A 21,462-nucleotide genomic window follows, 5' to 3' on the forward strand; every position below is an offset into this window, starting at 1 on the left:
ATTACATCCCTTTGGACTACACACCACATGGAAGACCTGGAGTGTCTGGACTGGCAGTCCGTAATTTGTATACAGACTATTTTGTATCACCTGAGGGAGCAGTTCCTTGGCAAAGGGATGTGCTTCGTCTGCCAAATTAAAATTTGAGAGGGACTGTTGTATTTCCGGTTTATGTTACAAATGTTAGTAGTTAAAGTTGCAGTAGTAGAGTAGGGACTCGCAAGAGAATGAGGACCCTTGACGCGGGTTGCGAGCTAATGTATTTCTGGTTTTTTTTTAAAATTCTTTATTAATTTAAAAAAAAAAAAAGCGATTATTTGCATTTGGCAGAAATGCAGACCAATACCTCATTATGTTTTGCAATAATAATAAAGGCAAACACATAATTAACTATAAACTTATTTTATTTCTTGCATAAAATAGTGTCAACAAACATAAACAAAACTATGTTATATAACTAAATTATAAATTGTAAAAGGATTGCGAAGGTGCAGATTCATGATGTGGTCGTGGAACTGCCTCCCCCTGCTGCATGTGCCCATACTGTTGCTGAGAAGGTCCTGGCATGCCATAAACTGAACGATCGTCACTGAATAGCGGCATTGAGTCTACATATGACGGATGCTGGATGCCTTGCGCGGTTGCTGCAGGTGCTGGAGGGACAGAGTTGAAGGTGCTTGCATCACACCTCCGTCTATGAAACTCGATGGCCTGATGCATTGCACGTGGGTCAGGATGTGTCGCAAATATTTCCACGACTTCCATTAGTGCTGTTTGGCACCTTATCTGTCTGGAAATTGGCACTCTTTTAAGAATATTAGAGAGAGCGCGACAGAAGGTGCCCTCTTCAGTTTCAGTAGCTCTTTTCTCCAAGTGCTCTAATACACGCAAGTCGACTTCCTGCCTTGGCTCTGTACGTGTTGGACCTTTGGCAGAACGTCGACGTTTACCTCGGGGGATAATTTCTTCGTCCGCGGCACAGACTGGATTATCCACTGTTGTTGGTTCCGCTGTCACAGGAGTGGAAGTGGACCTAGTAGTCCCCAAAGCTACGTCAGGCTCTTCAATTTGAGTCTCATCAGAGTCTTCTTCTTCCTCCAGATTATCCTTGGTTCTGTTTGAAAATGAAAACATAATGTTAGGGAATTTTTGTAGTAATTTAACGTCATGTCTACAGCTGGGCAAATACACTATGTATGCATCACTACATGCAGAGCCCTAACTAGGAAAGACAGGGCCGCATAGCAAACTTTTGACTGGGGCCATCCCTCCACTGGGTGTCACCCCCCCCCTTGTAGATAGTGCCTTTTTTGCTGCCCCCACCCCTGTAGATAACGCCATACAGCCCCACACTGTACACTGTATGGCATTATCTACCGGGGTACTATATGGCGTTATCTATAGGGGGACTGTACGGCGTTATCTAGTGAGGGGGCTGTATGCCGCTAACGCCATACAGGCCCCCCTCCCCGCCCCCCGGACAAATGCCACCTATAGTGTGTCCTACAAATACATGCCTTATCGCTGGCAGCGATAGGGTGAAGGGGGGACTGAAAGTCCCCTTAAGTTCTGTCGTCTGCACATCTCCCAAAAATTGAAAGGAGCGCTGGTTATGTATGCGCACAAGCACGACTTTGGCTCCATTCATTTTGACAGAGCTGGCGAAAGTACGAGGTTTGGGATGGAGAAGTTCAGGGTACTTTCTGTCCCCCGTTCTCCCTGTCAATGCCAGCGATCACACATGTATCCCCTATTCAGTGGTTAGGGGATACATGTCTGTTGTTTAATGTCAGAGCGGGGAGATACCTCCCTGCTCAGCCGTAGTGTTCAGTTGCGTCCCGCTGTAGCCGTCATAGTGGCTGCTAGCGGAGCCTCCGGACATGGTGGAGTCCCCTCATGCCGCGGTCCCCGTAGCAGTCGCTATGGCTGCTACAGCGGTACTTACACAACTGGCTACATGGGCAGACTACAATGATCAAAGTATATAAGCAATACTTACGGGCCAACCTGCATTACATCAAGAAGAAACGAAAGTTGTTTGGTGTACATGTATGGCTTTTTTTTCAGACGTCCGTCTCCGCTCTTCCCCTTGTCATTCATCTCACGCTTTAATTGGTCTCGGCACGTGTTCCAGCGTGTTTTGACGTTTTCGACTATGATATAAAATAAACCAATCACAGATCAACATTTTAGAAGAGTACATTACTAGATATTAGGAAATGTTGTTTATTATATGAAAATGATGCTGCAAATTTTTGTTGTTTACGCAACAAATCTGCACCTACATTTGCATATTTGACAGGTAATTCCGACGTTGCAGAAACTACAGCAGACTTGCCACGTTTTCCATGTGCCCACACGACAGCGTCCGTAACGGCTGAAATGACGTTGCTGGTTTCAGGAGAAAACATCACCCGTAATTTCAGCCGTAAAGGCATGTGCTGGCGCTTTAACGCAGCGTCCTTTACGGACGTAATTGATTTTCATAGGAGCCCATGAATAACGGCTCCAATTATGGCACAAGAAGTGACAGGTCACTTCTTTGACGCGGGCGTCTATTGACGCGTAAATATACACGCCGCTTGAACACACAAACGTCAGCCCATTGCTTTCACTGGGCAGATGTTTGTCAACGCTATTGCGGCGTATATAGCGTGCGTAATAGAGGTCAAACACCCCCGAATTACGTCCGTAATTAGTGTGTGGGAACATACCCTCATAGTGACATGTCACGTTTTGATCGGTGCTGTTCAGAGCCATGAGACCCCCACAATCTCACGTGCACTTCTGCAGCTTCATTTCAGCGATTGGTGGGTGTTTCAGTGATCCAACTGCCAACAATCAAAACGTCAGGCATATCATTATGACATGACAGGAGTACTCAGAAACCGCATCAAGGTGTGAAACTTACCCATGCGCTTCTTTTGCACTTTAGTTGCCTTCTCCCACTCGGTAAGATGCACCTCACTGCAGACCTCCTGCCAGGCAAGATCTTTCAGATTCCTGTCTGCATATTCTTCCACCCGCTTATTCCACAGACAGGGCTTGTGCTGGACCAGGATGATTAGTTTCTCGACGTTTATTGAAGCCATGCTGCTCTCTGCTGCTCTCTGCTGCTCTCATGCACTGTCTCCAGACTTCACGACGACAGAAGTCATTCCCGGTCGTCGCCTAGCAACACTTCCGCAAATCCGCAAACTGCGGATGACACACGGCGGTGTATCCGCAATTTCCACGGGCCCATTGACTTCTATTGGCATGTCCGCACCGCATTTGCGGCCCATAATAAGACATGTCCGGAGTTTCTGCGGCACGGATGTGCGGACATGCGGAGAGCCGTGAAAACACGGATAGTGGGTATGGCCACATAGAAATGAATGGGTCCGCAATTAACCCGTGGATTTGCGGTTGAATTGCGGACGCAAAAACACGGTCGTGTGCATGAGGCCTTACTTTTTAAGATACAGCTTCTATGTTTCCTGTATACATAAAAGCGACGTTGTTCTGTCAAAGCTGCGACCGTCTGTTCAGCTGTGCTGACGGCTCGACTGAAAGCTGGTGTCTTTGACACGTGGACTCCAGCTAATAACGATCACATCTAAGTTCATAAACCTATCAAGGACCAGATTTTAGCCAAACTGTCAGTTCAGCTGAACTCACGGATTCGGCTTAAAACGTAAAAAAAATAATAATTAATAAAAGTAAATTCAAACATTGTTTCAAATCACTTAAAACAATGATTTAGAAAAAAAACCAAAATAAATCTTTTGCTTCTTTTAAGGTGTACATATCCCTTAGGACAGTGTTAGTAAATCTGCCCCATTGTGAATAGGCACAGCTCAACAGTCCCCCATCAATGCATGTTTATGGAGGAGGTGGGGAGGGGTCAGCCAAAACGGCTATTAGATGGATCAATTCAAGGCAAGCTCAGGAAATGGGTGGTGGGTATTAAGTGGGTACAGACATTTCATTTACACTGCTTTACTTATCACTATACAATTATCTATAACAAAACTTGTTTTCTTCGCTCTTCATATAGAGTCCTTCTATGAGATCACTGTGGCAGTCGTCTGAAGGTAAATTGTGGAGAAGCAAAAAGAACATGCCACACGGTCTCCTGTCAGAGATCAAATGTCAGTATTGTGATAGTCACCTCCCAACACAATAACAGGTGTTATACACTGGATTCGGTAATGGGTGACATCTTTTTGGGTGGGGCACAATGTCATGTTAAGAAGTTCATAAATTATTGACATTGAATAAGTACACAGTATATACTGTTAGTGCCATGTATATACATATGGAGATTTCTATACATTTACAACTCCCTCGCGATGTGCACTATAAGCCTTTGATAAATGTGTATTTATGTATAGTAGTTGAAGAGCGTTACTTAACTCCTTGTATTTCTCAAGGAACCCCCTTGGTCAATGTAGTAGAGGAAACACATGAGGCCAAGGGGGAACTCTGAGCAAGGTCCCTCCATAGAAAAGTCCTCCTTCCTTTAGACGCCAAGATTAAAAACAAGGAAACACTCTTTAAATGGCCTGAGGCACAGACGCTGCGGAGGCCTCCTTTTATGGGCTGGTTAATACGCAGCCAGGGGAGATACGAATCCATCCACACCACTGACATAGCAACGCTCTATACGGCCGCTCATAGGCACACACATATTGTAAAAGGTGCTCAGTGATGATCGAAGTTCACAGTAAAAATGGCATGTTTTATGCTTTTCCAGCCATAAGAGGATCTCTTTGTTTGGTTTAGATCTACATTCCTCAACACTGAAATTACAACACCAGGAAAAAAAAAGTTTTGGAATTGTGGAAATCACAGGATCGATAGACGTGTTAAAGATGTGCAAAGGATTAACCCCTTAAGGACACAGACAATTTGAGTTTTTTCAATGTCATTTTTTCCTCCCCGCCTTCCAAAAGCCATAACTTTTTTTATTTCGTCGTCGACATAGCCAAATGAAGTCTTGTTTTTTGTGGGACAAGGTGTAGTTTTTCATGGCGCCATTTATTGTACCGCATAATGTACTGGGAAGCTGAAAATAAATTTGTGGGGTGAAATGGGCAAAAAATAGCGATGGTCATTTTTTTGGGGGGGGGGGGTTTGTTTTTACAGCGTCCATCAGGCGGTAAAAACTACATGTGCACCTTATTCCACAGGTTGATACGAAAAAAATGTTGTGTTGCCCTATTTTGAGTCATAACTTTTTTATTTTTCCATCAATTTAGCGTTGTGAGGGCATAAATTTTGCAGCGCAAGCTGTAGTTTTCACGATACCATTTTGGGGTACATATGACTTTCTGATCACTTTTTATAAAAAATGTTTTGAGAGTTAAGGTGACCAAAAAACAGCAATTTGCATGTTTTATAGATTTTTTTTTTCAGTGTTCACTGAGCAGGTTAAACAAACGTTATATTGTGATAGTTCAGACTTTTACGGATTGCGCGATACTAGTTATGTTAACTTTTATTTTTTTTAACATTGCTTTAGGGGAAGAATGGGAAAAGTTTTTTTGGGAACATAAAAAACCCAAAAACCTTTAACTGTTTATTCCTTTTTTTTTTATTAGTCCCCCTAGGGGACTTGAACCAGCGATCATTGGATCGCTTGCATGATATACTGCAATACTAACGTATTGTAGTATATTGTGATTCTGACAGTCTCCTTTGAAGCCCTGCCGCTGGAGTATAAAGATGGCAGACCTGGGGGGCTTCATTAGGCCCACAGGCTGCCATGACAACCATTTTCACTGGCCAATCGCGTGGTGCGATGGGGTGTTAGAATCAGGGGATGTGCCCCCTCAAACAATTTAAATGCCATGGTCGTGATTGACCACGGCATTTAAGCTGTTAAACGGACGGAATCAAATTGATCTTTGATTCCGTCCGTTGTAGCGAGGTGCCGGCTGTGTAACACAGTCGTCACCAACTGAGTATGGAGCGAGCTCAGCCCGTGAGCCCGCTCCATTCTTCCCCTTAACAGCGGTCACATACGAACATGTCGTTAAGAGGTTAAAATATGGAAACAATATTCCAAACATCTTGATTTATTCAGTATAGAGTATGAGCGCCACGCGCAGAAATAACGCACTTAAACGCCTTGGCATGCTATCAATGAGGTTATTAATGGTTGTCTGAGAAATGTTATGCCACGCTGAATGCACTTGGGCACGCAAATCATCAAGATTGGCTGCTGATGGTTTGTGCCGACACTGGTTGCCGCCCTAGGCTTGGGATGTGATGTCCAATTTCACTTGCAGTACAGAATGGATCACTGCGCGTCATTTCTCCAATCAGACGATCCGTCCGTGCAGGGGTTTGCATCCGCGCATCTCTTGCGGTCATTCCCGTTTGTTGTTGTTCTCCCAACCTCCAGGAAACGCAACGTTGAACAGTAATGACATCTCGGCCTAGGTGCGTAGCGATCTGCCGATGTGATTAACCAAGGTCTCTCAGTTCAAGTATTCTGTCCCTCTCAGTTTGCGACAAGTTGTGATAACTGGCACGTCGATGAAGAGACGCACAATCATCCCACACCACTTAATGCAATTATTGATGTTTCATGTGGCTAAAAAAAACTTTGCTTTCAATCTGGCTTTTATGCCCCTTCCACATGCCACAGATTGGAGATAAGAAAATGAGATAATTTGCAGATCTTAGCGACACCCGCTACTCCCTCGACTTGCATAACCTTACGACTTGTCCATCTTGGTGTTGCAATTTCAATGTTAAAGAGGCTCTGTCACCAGATTTTGCAGCCCCTATCTGCTATTGCAGCAGATCGGCGCTGCAATGTAGATTACAGTAACGTTTTTATTTTTAAAAAACGAGCATTTTTGGCCAAGTTATGACCATTTTTGTAGTTATGCAAATGAGGCTTGCAAAAGTCCAAGTGGGTGTGTTTAAAAGTACAAGTCCAAGTGGGTGTGTATTATGCGCGTACATCGGGGCGTTTTTAATACTTGTACTAGCTGGGCGCTGTGAAGAGAAGTAACATCCTCTTCTCTTCAGAACGCCCAGCTTCTGACAGTGCAGATCTGTGACGTCACTCACAGGTCCTGCATCGTGACGGCCACATCGGCACCAGAGGCTACAGCTGATTCTGCAGCAGCATCAGCGTTTGCAGGTAAGATCGACTTACCTGCAAACGCTGATGCTGCTGCAGAATCAGCTGTAGCCTCTGGTGCCGATGTGGCCGTCACGATGCAGGACCTGTGAGTGACGTCACAGATCTGCACTGTCACAAGCTGGGCGTTCTGAAGAGAAGAGGATGTTACTTCTCATCAGAGCGCCCAGCTAGTGAAAGTATTAAAAACGCCCCGATGTACGCACATAATACACACCCACTTGGACTTGTACTTTTAAACACACCCACTTGGACTTTTGCAAGCCTCATTTGCATAACTACAAAAATGGTCATAACTTGGCCAAAAATGCTCGTTTTTTTAAAATAAAAACGTTACTGTAATCTACATTGCAGCGCCTATCTGCTGCAATAGCAGATAGGGGTTGCAAAATCTGGTGACAGAGCCTCTTTAAGGAGTGCGTGTGCTATAAAATTCAGCCCAGCAGTTCTCTGTATATTTACATAATGATGGAGCCATCCAGCCCTTTCTCAATAAATACAAGAGAATTTTCACATGTATTTTATTTTTTTTGTTATAAATTTTAAGATTTTAATACCCCATGGCTAGGGAACGGTAAGATGCACAGACACAGGATAATGTACAGGTAACATGAACAGACAGACAGGGGGTGGGGTCAGCATAACCAGGTGGTTATCAGAGCTCCAAGGAGGTTGACAAAGTACTCACCCTAAAAAAGAGGAGTCCTCCTTTCGATGTGCTAGCAAATCACCCAACGCTTTCCTCTCTAGCCTAAACTTTGCAGTAAAAAACAAAAAGACCTCTCCCAGCCTCCTTTCATTAAAGTGCACTCTGAACCCCTGATCTCCCAATCTCTGCCAAAAATATTTAAAATACAATGATTCAAAATAAAAAAAGCTTATATAGTTGAAAGCTAAAATATTTTACGAATAGGTCAAATAGTGCACTATAGAGTGAGGCGGAATCCCTGATGCCATCCTTCCGCAGGGATATAAAAATTGCTCACCCTCTCCTTCCACTGACACAAACGGGCCCACACTCCTGAAGAACACATCCTTTGTAGAATTCTGTGCATCTCCCCATTTTGTACAAAGGAGCTACAGGAATATAGAACTCTCATAGCATTCGTCAGACAACATACAAGGAAATGATCTTTAACCCAGTGCAATAAGCATCATACTGGATATCAATGTTGGGGAAAATGGCCGTCCTCTACACCACTTACAACAGAAGCAAAGATGCAACAAGAAGCTATGGCTCCTCTGGAATAACTGGCTTGAGACAGCAACATTTTAAACATGTACAAAGACTGGCTGTCCATTACACCAAGCCAACGATGGAAGGAAATCCCCATAACCGCAACCACTTATGGTTTTCAAAAATGAGGAGTCTCCTTCATTAAGTCTCTCTCTGTGTAGATGGCGTGGAGCCCTGCACAACGTGGTTCTAGATCTTAGAAAGGATCCTCTCCCCGATGACTCTCATAGTCGTCTCTCCTGTAAGATGCAAGCAGATATCTGGATCAGAACTCATCCAGTCCACAGCTTTGTGAGGACAAGGAGCTCATCCTCTAACCCCACAAATGATTGCAGATTAACCAGTCTCTACTGCTTTTCTGGATCCCACACTTGTAACTTTGAATTCTGTAGTCCAATCCTCCTCAAATGTCCCTCACAGAATAATTTGCTGTCCAGGTATAAACCGCACCATGTCCCTGGAGAGCTCAGTGTGTGGTTCTGAGCCTGTGGGGGGGGGGGGGGGTACTAGAACTGGAACGAAGTGGCACAAAAAAAATTCCACAAGCTTTTTTAACTTCACTCTTTTTCCATTTTCCCCCAATAAAAGAATTGTCCCAATATTACTGCTGGGCAGGAGCAACTGTGTTTGCCAGGGTTTCTGGAGGCAGAGATGTCGCAGGATCTGGAACAAGAAACACACAGGAATTCTGAACATGAATGCTTAACAGATAAAGGTCGTATATTAGAGACAAGGCGGACATTGTAAATGCTGCTCGTTCTCCAGCTTTACGGTTTCACAATTACGGTCATATTTTTCCACCTATACTTGTCTATCTGTAATATGTATTTTAAAGGACCTCCAAAAAATATTCAACCGCTAGAATTTCTCTGTATTATTTACAGTGGAATTAATTTGTTTTTTTCACACTGATCAACAGAAGAGTAATGTCAAAGTGAAGACAAATCTCTACAAAGTGATCCGTAGTCGCTACAATTATAACCAAACATTACTAGGCCACACCCAAAGTTACATTCGCACAGCCATTTTTTTTTAAAATCCATATTAGACCCATATATTTGATAGATGTAGGAAAACTTTGAAAGAAATTTTTTTTTTTTCCAAGACAGGGACTATTTCTTGCATTCCTTACATTAAAAGAATGAAAAAACATGGCAAACGATATAGGGGGTATTTAAGCTGACATTAGTGATGCAGAACAAAGACGCACTACTACCGTCCTGCAAGAAACAAAGGCAAAAAAGCCCCACAAAAAAAACCTGCATGTCAATTCAATAGTTTTCAATAATGTTGCCACCCATGTCTCTCGCCAGAAATGTAAATGTGTCGGTGGAATACACAGGCAGTCCAGTCACTTAAACAACCACGTAATGCTTTTGCATGGGAAAACCAGACCGACCACTCTTTTGGCCACGTCTCCTGCTGTAAACTTTAAACTTCTTACAGGAGACGCTGTTGGCAACATCAATGGGAAACCACCATCATGATACCGCATCACATTACAGCAAGGTTCTTACATGTATGGTTTTCACTTCTACTAAATTGGTCTTTTAGAAAAACCCTATTCGCTACAATGTGGCATTACCCTGGTGCTTCGTCGGTTGCAGGTGGGGGTATTATGAATCAAGTGGAGAATTATTATGGTCACTAGTGGTGGTAGCTTCATGCTGTGGCCGTGGAGAGCTTGGTTTCAATACATTACAGGGAACAGGCTGGGGGAGCTTTGAGACTAGAGATTTATTTTCCAGCAAGACAATGCTAAACCTCAATCCAGTTGAAAACTTGTGGTTGATATTTTCGATCTCCGTTTAGGGAAAAACAACAGTTTCCACATGTGCAAAGCTGGTATAAACCTATCTGGAAAGACTCAGGTGCCGCTACTAAATAATGGCTTGAAAAGGGGAGGGGGGTGTAGCAGTTATACATTCAATTATATTGCAAGAAATAAATGTAATAACTATAGACTATATAACACGAGTCATTTTACTGTAAAGGATGGTTCATGAAAGTAAAGAATCAGAGAACCAGTCAATCTACTTCAATGAAAAAAACCAAAAACATAAAAAAGCAACCAAAAACTACTAGTGCAGCAAGCCTCTGCAGTGTAAAGAGAATAGCAGCTACAGATATGATAGAACAGAACAACATGCCCACAGCTCCCCCTAGTGTCAGTCTGAATAAGAACATGCATCTATGTGAAAGTAACGGAGCAGATTGTACCAAGTCGATGTCGGATTTAAAATAAATAGGCTGTGTTTAGTTCTCTGACATGCTCACATTTAAATAGGTGTCAGACACCAGCCTAAGTTCTTATGGTTATTGAAACGTTCTGCTCCATCCTGTTTTCATCTTTAATAGGTCAATGTTCCCTTCCTTTTTTTTTTGTTTTGTGCCATTTATTGTGTTGTATCTGAAACATTTTCTAATAAACACTGATTCAACGTAAAATCAAAAGGCACCTCCACCTGCAGGAATATCATCTGAAACTGAACATGTCACTTAGAAAAAAAAAAAGTAAAATTGCATGAGTTTGTGACTTTCATGCACCAGTATGTCACCTGTAAACCACATTTAAACCACGACTTGAGAACCCAGCCTATCAGGCACACACACCCTCCTGCATTAATCACTCTCTCTCTATAAAATGGTAATATCCGTATTCAGTGAGGCAGAGATTAAGACAGCTCACTGAGGAATCAGCTTACAGCTGCCCATAAAAGTCTAAGGAGGGCAGGAGAAAGGAGCTGCGGGAGGGAGTCAGAGGGGGGACACAGACAGACACTGCTGCTTCTAGTGTTGTATGTAACCAGTGCTGGATTCACAGCTACACTGCGCCTTACTGCTGTGTAATCTGCTCCATGCTGTTGCTCGTAAATGTTTTACTGTCTCACCCCAGTGATGGACTCTAGTAAAAAACTTACTACAAGCAGTAGCAGCAGCTTCTATCTCTCTCTGCATGTGCTCCCACCTCCTGCTCCCCCCTCCATATACTTTTATGGGCAGCTATAACCTGATCCCACATTGAGCTGTCTTCATCTCTCCCTCACTGAATACAGATTTTACTAGTGAATAGAGTGAGTGATCAGTGCAAGGAGGGAGGATGAAAGGAGTCTGATAAATAAGTTAAAGGAGTATTTCCAACTCAGCAATCATGTTTAAAATGTTAGATAATGTAAATATTTGTATTTTAGTAAATACATTCATGTTTAAAATCTGTACTGTTTTGCAGATATGAATTATTCTCCAGCCAGGCTTCCCTTCATTGTTTGAAACCTGTTTCTTATGGTTACGACCAGCGCCGTGATTAAGCAGCAGTGGCCGCGCTTGCGCCGTTCTACCTCTTTATTTTGCAGTGAGGATGGCCAGGATCTCGGGAATGCGCATGCTGGAGCATGCGCAGTAGCTCCATGCCCGACCACCTCTCTTGAGTTCTATTCAAGTCTATAGTACAGCCCCCAGGCACATGCAGTAGCCCTGGAGCCGTCCTGTACTCGGCACATAAGTAAAGGCCAGCTGAGTAAGCTAGTAAGTTAGCTGAGCCCTTATCAGAACTGGTATGTAACATTGTCTGTTACATACTTATGCTACACAGCAGCATGGATGGGCTGCAGTCTGTGGTGTAAGCTGCACAAATATCAGCTGTATGAGACCGCGTCCTGCGCGGTCTCCTATGCTCCCATCTGCTGTAAGGAAGCCAGCCCGGTATGAGTGCGGGCTTCTGTACTGCCGACAGGAGCACCGCAGACAGATCAAGGGCGCTGTCTCATACAGCTGATTTATGTGCAGCTTACACCACGGGTCCTACAGTCAGGGGCTCGTCCAGGACAGGAATTCCCGGCCGTAGTGTCGGAAACTACACTCCTAGAGGGAGTCCCAATGGTGTTAGCTACAAGGAGGGGAGGGTGATCGGCGCTGAAATGTAGATAACAGTAAAGTTTTTGTTTTTTTTTTAAAACGATCATTTTTGGCCAAGTTATGAGCAATTTTATATTTATGCAAATGAGCCTTTCTAATGGACAACTGGGCGTGTTTTCTCTTATTTCCAACTGGGCGTGTATTGTGTTTGTAACATCTGGGCGTGTTTACTTGTTTTACTAGCTGGGCGTTGTGAATAGAAGGGTATGTCAGCATCATATGTCAGCATCATACACTTCTATTCACAACACCCAGCTAGTAAAACAAGTAAACACGCCCAGATGTTACAAACACAATACACGCCCAGTTGGAAATAAGAGAAAACACGCCCAGTTGTCCATTAGAAAGGCTCATTTGCATAAATATAAAATTGCTGATAACTTGGCCAAAAATGATCGTTTTAAAAAAAAACAAAAAACTTTACTGTTATCTACATTGCAGCGCCGATCACATGCAATAGGAGATAGGGATTTGATAATCTGGTGACAGAGCCTCTTTAAGGATGCGTTACATGGATGCCTAACAGTTGGCTTTAATGGTACCTGTTTAATGGATACATCATAAAAAGGTTCCTCAGAGTTCATGATGCATTCATTAAACGGATACCATTATAGCCTATGAGTGTCTGGAGTTTTTTCTGGCATACAAGTCAAACATAGACCAAAAAACTTAGTGTAAACCGCCACTAAGCCATTGTTGTGTGTGAATGAGTAATAACACATTCCCCCTCTCCTTGGGGGACATAGATGATGTTCTTGGGTATAGCTCACCCTTTCCCAGGCTCTCATGTTTTCGGCAGTCCCTTGGACAAAATCATTCCTGAGGCCATGGGGGGTTAAGAGTTCTTATTTGCCCTAAAGTTTGCCCGATAACACCCGTCCTGCCTGGAAGAACGTGGCTCAGTTTCACTTTTGGCGCTTCTCCAGCCTGTGCCCTTCTTCCAGGAAGCAAAACCAGCAAAATAAGCCACACCTCTATGAGTGCCCTTGACCACAGGCTTCCAAACCTCCGCACGGAAAATCCAGTTCTGCATGAAGGACAGCATCCGCTAGAGACATCTGGCTCTCCCACGTTTCTGATGTCTGGGTCCTCAAGGTAATCTCTACGGGCTAAAAAAATAATTTTCTTCCACTCCCCAGATCTCCTTTTCTGCACAGTACCCTGGAGGGAGCCTTCCGCTTTTTTCCTTGCCATTCAGTCTCCCAGAAAGCGATTGTACCATGGTTCCTCCACAGGAATGGTTCTATATATTTTACTCCAATCTCTTTGTCATTCCAAAGGCGGGAAAGGTGTGCCAGATATTGGATTAAAACACCTGAACTGTAAAGTGAAGTGCCATCATTTCCAAATAAAAACTTTGAACTCAGTGATTGCATCCATTCAGCAGGGGGAATTGCTTTCATAAGTGGACATCAAGGACGAGTATCTGAACATCCTCATCTGTGTGTCCCTTCACTTCGAGATCCGATCTTTCCATTAGCAATTCGTGGCTCTCCCATTCGCATTGTCAATGGCCCCAAAAGGTCTTCACAAAAATGCTATCCTCTGTGATGGCTCTCCTTCATTCTTGTTTTTGTGGCCATTCCATACCTGGATGAGAACATGATCTAGGCACCTTCCAGGTCATAAATCTAGAAATCCTTCAGATAACACTGGACATCGAATCCTTCCCCTCGCAACGTCTGATCTTTCTCGGCATGTTTAGATACACCCAGTCCAGGATTCTCCTTCCGAATGACAAGCTGCTCTCCTTGCAACAGGGTATTTGGGCTCTCCAGAAGATCGCTCTAGTGTTGATCTGTCACTGCATGCAAATTTTGTTTTTGATGGTCTCTTCCAGCGAGACAATTTCTCTATTTTTATACTCGACCTGCAATTCTGACTCGTCGATGGATTCTTTTACTCCTTTCAGTATGCTTCCCTCTTCTTTTACTCCTCTGGTCCAGTGGTTGGTCCTGACAACGTTCTGGTTGGTTCCTCTGATAGAAGTCATCCAAACCATGCTTAAGGCTAAAAAGCTGTCTTCCTCTCGGATTTACTATAGAAAGTTTTTTCCGTTAGTGCGAGGAGAGGCAAATTCCTTTGTTACAAATTCTCTCTCTCTCGTCCGCTCTTCATTTTTCAAGAAGGCCTGTACCTGGGTCTTGGCCTAGCCTCTGTCAAAGGTCAGGTCTCAGCTCTGTCCGTTCTCTTCCAGGCAGGTTTGTACTGACTGCACTAATCTTCTCTTTCATATCCCTTGGGACAGGTTTTGAACATGTCCCCCAATGACATGGATGAGAAAACAGTATTTTTTTTTTTTATTACTCACCATAAAATCCCTCTCATGTTTATTGGGGGACAGTCACCTAATTTTTCCTTCATGTGTTTTTTCCTCTGGTTCGCATATGCCTCACTGTTGTCGTTAAGACTTATAACCTTTTATGTTTTCTCTGCTATTCCTACTGCTTATGTACAGATGAGTTAGTTCAGTGCCTGCAAGAGGTGTATAGGGGCAAATCCTTTTTTTCTTAGTGTTCGCCTGCTAGAGGCAGCAGCTATTACCCAAGGTTATCATCTGTGTCCCCCATTAAACGTGACAAAAAAGGGTTTTACAGTGAGTAATGCAAAATCCTGTTATTTCAGACCACAAAAAGACTTGGAGAATGCAGAGGAGGAAAAAAACAGGACACATCTCTAATTGTCAGTTTTTAAAGAGCTTAGTGTCAGAAGTGGCGGAGACTTGCTGCTGTGATGTCTTTCATACACAGAACAGAGAAGAGGAAATCCAAGCAGCAGCACGGAGGACATTATACAGTAGTAATGAGCAGTCTTGTTGTAAATTGAGCACTGCGGTGAGAGGTAGTAAAACACTAAAATCAGCAACTCGGTTTGTCTTTATCTTTGTACAGCAGCACCCTACTCCTTTCCCTCCCTACAGATATCTATGGGCAGGAGCTGTAGCCTGATGTCAGTGAGGCTGATAACCCGTCTTCATCACTGCTTCACTGAAGACGGATTTTTAACAGTCAATTGAGAGAGAGTGACCAGATCATGAGGTAGGAGGGAGAGGTGGCTAATAACAAGAGAGAAGCATTTTTCTGTAGTAAGACATCTAACAATATTTCTTATCCGAACCTGTTCTACTGATTTATTGCTAGAGAGTAAATTGAAACATTTACTCTTGAAAGTATACCTCCAGATACAAGTGCGACTGCATCTCCCTTCAAAAGTTGAACCTTTTTACTGCCAAGAAAGTATGGGATACGCCATAAGTTTAAATTATTGCTGAAACTATTTTGTGATGTTTACTGACCTCTAAATTGTGGACATTTTTGGTCTCTTCAGTTTTCATGATTTTGCAAAGATAGGAGTACGTTGACAGGAATAAATGGCATGTATGAACGCTGCACATCTTTTACTTTTAGTGTTATCCATCTCATTTTTTGTTTGGGCCAGACTTTTAACCACAAACATGAATTTTCAGCATTTTTTACCAACTTTTACACTTTGATGAAGAACTCCATGAACGTGGCCATAAGAGCCGTGTGGCATTTTCACGATGTGGCAAGTGTCTACTTTCAGAAAATATTTGGGTATGGGGGTATAAAATATATATATTTTTTGCTTTACATTTCAGGTCTAATTTGTGTACGTCAAAAGTGGCAAAACTGAACAAAATCTCTTGGAAGTGAAGGGCTTAAAGAGGCTCTGTCACCAGATTTTGCAACCCCTATCTGCTATTGCAGCAGATCGGCGCTGCAATGTAGATTACAGTAACGTTTTTATTTTTAAAAAACGAGCATTTTTGGCCAAGTTATGACCATTTTTGTATTTATGCAAATGAGGCTTGCAAAAGTCCAAGTGGGCGTGTTTAAAGTAAAAGTCCAAGTGGGCGTGTATTATGTGCGTACATCGGGGCGTTTTTACTAGCTGGGCATTCTGACGAGAAGTATCATCCACTTCTCTTCAGAACGCCCAGCTTCTGGCAGTGCAGACAGCGTGTTCTCGAGAGATCACGCTGTGACGTCACTCACTTCCTGCCCCAGGTCCTGCATCGTGTCGGCCACATCGGCACCAGAGGCTACAGTTGATTCTGCAGCAGCATCAGCGTTTGCAGGTAAGTAGCTACATCGACTTACCTGCAAACGCCGATGCTGCTGCAGAATCAACTGTAGCCTCTGGTGCCGATGTGCCCTCGCTCGTCCGACACGATGCAGGACCTGGGGCAGGAAGTGAGTGACGACACAGCGTGATCTCTCGAGAACACGGCTGTGTCTGCACTGCCAGAAGCTGGGCGTTCTGAAGAGAAGTGGATGATACTTCTCGTCAGAACACCCAGCTAGTAAAAGAAGTAAACACGCCCCGATGTACGCACATAATACACGCCCACTTGGACTTTTGCAAACCTCATTTGCATAAATACAAAAATGGTCATAACTTGGCCAAAAATGCTCGTTTTTTAAAAATAAAAACGTTACTCTTATCTACATTGCAGCGCCGATCTGCTGCAATAGGAGATAGGGGTTGCAAAATCTGGTGACAGAGCCTCTTTAACACCAATTGTTAAAGCTTCCCCTGCAAAGCTCCTTAAGCCACATCTGCCAACTCTCCTGGCTTTGGTTCCCACCATCACTTTAAAATTTTTGGCAGGAGACATTGCCGCACTTATAACTGGGGGTATGCTAGAAGACTAGGTAGTGTCTTGTAATGCCTGGCAAGAAACAGTAGGTCCTTGGATTCATTTTAAAGCACATAAACTACTAATGTTTAAAGTGTAGCTAAACGTTTGACAAACTCCTGACCTGTCAGAAGTTTGGATTGGTGGGGGTCCGAGCACTGAGACCCCCACCAATCGCTAGAACGACGCAGCTGAAGCTTTCGTGTGAGCGCTCAGCTGCTTCGTTTCTGTTCGGCTTTTTCCGGAAAGCCGATGTATCGGAGTACGGGCTCATAGACTTTCTATGGGGACCGTACACCGATACATTTCCAGAAAAAGCAGAAGAGACACGAAGCGGCTGAGCGCTCACACGAGAGCTTCAGCTGCGTCGTTCTAGCGATTGGTGGGGGTCTCAGTGCTCGGACCACCACCAATCCAAACTTCTGACATGTCAGAAGTTTGCCAAACGTATAGCTACACTTTAAACAATATATATTCTTAGCTACACAACACAATCACGGTTTATAATATTCTCTGCATCATCACTACTTTTAACATTGATAAGAAATATTCCCTGTACTTTTTGAATGTGGCTCAGAATGACTACCCATTGAGCTCACCTGGCACAGGACTGGAAGTGATGGTAGAGCCTCCCTGCATTGCGGCTACGATGGCAGGGCTATGCGATGCAGCTGAACTCAGGGAGGACGGCAAGTTGGGAGGAGACATGGTTATGACAGGGTTATGTGGAAGTGGAGGTGCCCCACCAACACGACATGCTGTTGGAGGGAAGATGCCATGCATGGAATGGTGAATTGAGTAGGGGTTAGTTGAAGGGTTGTGATGAATAGAGTCAACTAAATCACTACCCATATTAAATGGGACAGGCAGAGGCATGCTGGGGTACTGATTACCGGGCAACGGTGGCTGGGAAGGAACTGGTACTGCTGTTGGGATCATTGGGTTAGGTGTTTGTTGAACTGTGTATGCTCCAGAACCTGCAGAAAAGATATTGAGATATAGCCATTGTCATTGTTTAATACTTAAATATAATAGACACACATAATAATAATAATAAACAAATTAGCAGCAGTGACTTGTAAGATCTAGTGGTAACGCAGGTCATACAAAGTGAAAAATCTGACAACTGCATTGTATTGAGGGTGTCGGACACCAGAAATGCTCAATCTCACAAAAGCAGATTTTTCAAAATGCTCGGGAAAATAAAAATGTCAATAAAAGATGTAGCTTGTCTTTAGCCAAGTGGACTACTTGAAAGAACACAATAGTTGCATAATAGGGGTGAAAAGTGGTAAAACGTATGCCTTAAAAGCAAAACAAGCATATAGAGTATTATTAAAAAATCAGACCAAGAGTCCGGTCACTCACTGTGCGCTGGACTGGGCTGTGTTGCTCCTTGCTGTTGACTATTCACTGACGGCTGAACTGAAGACGCATTTGGCTGAACAATTCCCTCTGAACTGCTTGCGGAAATTACAGTCCCAGGTGTGACAGACGGTTGTGGCACTGGGATGGAGTGAGCAGTGGGTGGCACAGGCTGACCACTAGGTGGGGTCGGGTGTTGCTGCTGGTGTTGGTTCTGAATCTGCTGGAAGTGTTGCTGACGGGCTCTCAGCTCTGCGTATTTTAACTGCTCCATATGAAAGGATTGTCTGTCTGCTAGAAGCTGCTGTCGCTGGTATTCCAGCTACGGAATAAAAAATACATAACAAATCAGGCAAAATATTTTGAGGACTAGTAATCGGCCGCCAACAATTTGAAACTTGAGACTCAAATTCAAATAAAACAAATGGTACATCAGGTATATAAAGCCGAATACTGTTTCTCCAACCAGTTGCCCCCTCTCCATGTGTCTCGCCAGCTTTTAACAAAATACGATTGTGCACAAATGACAACTGGAATGTCATATGTTTCATTATACTAAAATTTGGCACCAGGGTAACAACCAGTGGCCGATCTGTTGACACCCGGCTAGGAATCCTAATATTGTCACTTGGCTCCTGGGACAAAATTACGTATTAGATATTTGGCACTGTGGCCGCACTGTCAAGTTAAACTTTGCACTATAGTCTTCGTTTCATTATTACTTGGATTTTTACACATTAAATTGTTTTGCTTGGATGTTCCATCATATGTATTAGTAATTGGTTGTAATGTCTCTATCAGTAATTTGACTTTGGTCATAGCTTTTTTTATGTGAATCAAAACCACCTATTAAAAATGTTGGAAATCTCTGATCTTAGATATTGCTAAACAGTTTAACCCCTTCAGGACCAAGCTCATTTTGGCCTTCAGGACCAGACCCATTTTTTCAAATCTGACATATTTCACTTTATGTGGTAATAACTCCGGAATGCTTTTACCTATCAAAGCGATTCTGAGATTGTTTTCTCGTGAGACATTGGACTTTATGTTAGTGGAAAAATTTGGTCGATAAATTCAATATTTATCAGTGAAAAACACCAAAATTTTGTGAAAAATTGCAAAAATTAGCATTTTTCTAAATGTAAATGTATCTGCTTGTAAGACAGGCTGTTATACCACACAAAATTGTTGCTAATTAACATCCCCCATATGTCTACTTTATATTTGCATCGTTTTTTGAACGTCCTTTTATTTTTCTATGACATCACAAGGCTTAGAACTTTAGCAGCAATTTCTCACATTTTCAAGAAAATTTCAAAAGGCTATTTTTACAGGGGCCAGTTCAGTTCTGAAGTGGCTTTGAGGGCCTTATATATTAGAAACCCCCAATAAGTCACCCCATTTTAAAAACTTCACCCCTCAAAGTATTCAAAACAGCATTTAGAAAGTTTCTTAACTCTTTAAATGTTTCACAGAAATTAAATCAACGTGGAGGTGAAATTTTAAAATTTCATTTTTTTTTTGCAGAAATTCATTTTTAATCTATTTTTTTTGTAACACAGAAGTTTTTACCAGAGAAACGCAACTCAATATTTATTGCCCAGATTCTGCAGTTTTTAGAAATACCCCACATGTGGCCCTAGTGTGGTAATGGACTGAAGCACCGGCCTCGGAAGCAAAGGAGCACCTTGTGGATTTTGGGCCTCCTTTTTATTAGAAAATATTTTAGGCTCCAAGTCAGGTTTGAAGGGCTCTTTCGGTGCCAAAACAGTGGAAATCCACCAAAAGGTGACCCCATTTGGGAAACTACACCCCTTGAGGAAATTATCTAGGGGTCTAGTGAGCATTTTGACCCCGCAGGTTTTTTGCAGAAATTATTGGAAGTAGGCCGTGAAAATTAAAATCTACATTCTTTCAAAGAAAATGTAGGTTTAGCTAATTTTTTCTAATTTCCACAAGGACTAAAGGAGAAAAAGCACCGCAACATTTGTAAAGCAATTTCTCCCGAGTAAAACAATACCCCACATGTGGTAATAAACAGCTGTTTGAACACACGGCAGGGCTTAAAAGGAAAAGAGCGCCATTTGGAGCTCAAATTTAGCAGGAATGGTTTGCGGAGACCACGTCGCATTTGCAAAGCCCCTGAGGGGACAAAACAGTGAAAACGCCAAAAAAATTACTCCATTGAGAAAACTACACCCCTTGAGGAATCCATCTAGGGGTGTAGTGAGCATTTTGACACCACAGGTGTTTCATAGATTTTATTAGAATTGGGCAGTGAAAATAAAAAAAATCCTTTTTCGTCAATAAGACGTAGCTTTAGCTCAAAATTTTTAATTTTCTCAACAAATAAAGGAAAAAAAGAACCCCAAAATTTTTAAAGCAACTTCTCTGATGTACGGCAATACCCCACACGTGGTCATAGACTGCTGTTTAGACACACGGCAGGGCTCAGAAGGGAAGGAGCACCATTTGCTTTTGGTGTACAGATTTTGCTGCATTTGGTTTCTGGTCGCTATGTTGCATTTGCAAAGTCCCTGTTGAACCAAAACAGTCCCCCCCAGAAGTGACCCCATTTTGGAAACAACACCCTCAAGGTATTCACCTAGGGGGTGTAGTGAGCATGTTAACCCCACAGGTGTTTTGCAGAAATTCGTGTGCACACGATGTGGGAGAGTGAAATTGGGAATTTTTCCTTAGATACGCCAATATGTGGTGCCCGGCTTGTGCCACCCTAACAAGACAGCTCTCAATTTTTATGCGGTGTTTCCCGGTTTTAGAAGCACCCTACGTGTGGCCCTAATCTTTTGCCTGGACATTCGACAGGGCTCAGGAGTGAAAGAGTACCATGTAAAATTGAGGCCTAATTTGGCGACATATAAAGTATTGGTTCACAATTGCAGAGGCTCAGATGTGAAATAAAAGAAACCCCTGAGAAGTGACCCCATTTTGGAAACTACACCCCACAAGGCATTTATTAAGGGGTGTAGTGAGCATTTTCACCCCACGTGTCTTTTCCATAAATGATTGCGCTGCCGAAGGTACAAATTAAAATTTTGCCCTAGATATGCCAATTCATTGTCAAATATGTCGTGCCCAGCTTGTGCCACTGGGGACACACACCTCAAAAATTGTTAAAAGGGT

General features: G+C 43.0%; 2 protein-coding genes across 7 annotated transcripts in view; both read right to left on the reverse strand.

Moving 5' to 3' along the window:
* The window catches only part of SMARCC2 (SWI/SNF related BAF chromatin remodeling complex subunit C2), a 151,302-nt gene that overhangs the window by 33,842 nt on the left and 95,998 nt on the right, over positions 1-21,462 (reverse strand). For 3 of the 6 annotated variants that reach the window (XM_075852144.1, XM_075852143.1, XM_075852142.1), the window contains 3 exons: positions 18,322-18,640; positions 17,553-17,930; positions 7,646-9,041 (listed from right to left, as the gene is read on the reverse strand). In XM_075852144.1, coding sequence (XP_075708259.1) covers positions 8,980-9,041; positions 17,553-17,930; positions 18,322-18,640 — 759 coding nt within the window. In that variant the 3' untranslated portion in view covers positions 7,646-8,979. Of the gene's footprint in view, positions 1-7,645; positions 9,042-17,552; positions 17,931-18,321; positions 18,641-21,462 lie in introns of those variants that run through there. The other 3 variants (XM_075852145.1, XM_075852146.1, XM_075852147.1) reach the window with 3 other exon arrangements.
* On the reverse strand, positions 463-2,674 carry LOC142743725 (uncharacterized). Its single transcript, XM_075854750.1, has 2 exons — positions 2,000-2,674; positions 463-1,114 (listed from the first exon to the last, which is right to left on the reverse strand). The coding sequence occupies exons 1-2, from the start codon at positions 2,098-2,100 to the stop codon at positions 463-465; spliced, it is 753 nt and encodes a 250-aa protein (XP_075710865.1). The 5' UTR covers positions 2,101-2,674.

This window comes from Rhinoderma darwinii, chromosome 2 (genome assembly GCF_050947455.1).
Source record: "Rhinoderma darwinii isolate aRhiDar2 chromosome 2, aRhiDar2.hap1, whole genome shotgun sequence".
NCBI classification, from domain to species: Eukaryota; Metazoa; Chordata; class Amphibia; order Anura; family Rhinodermatidae; genus Rhinoderma; species Rhinoderma darwinii.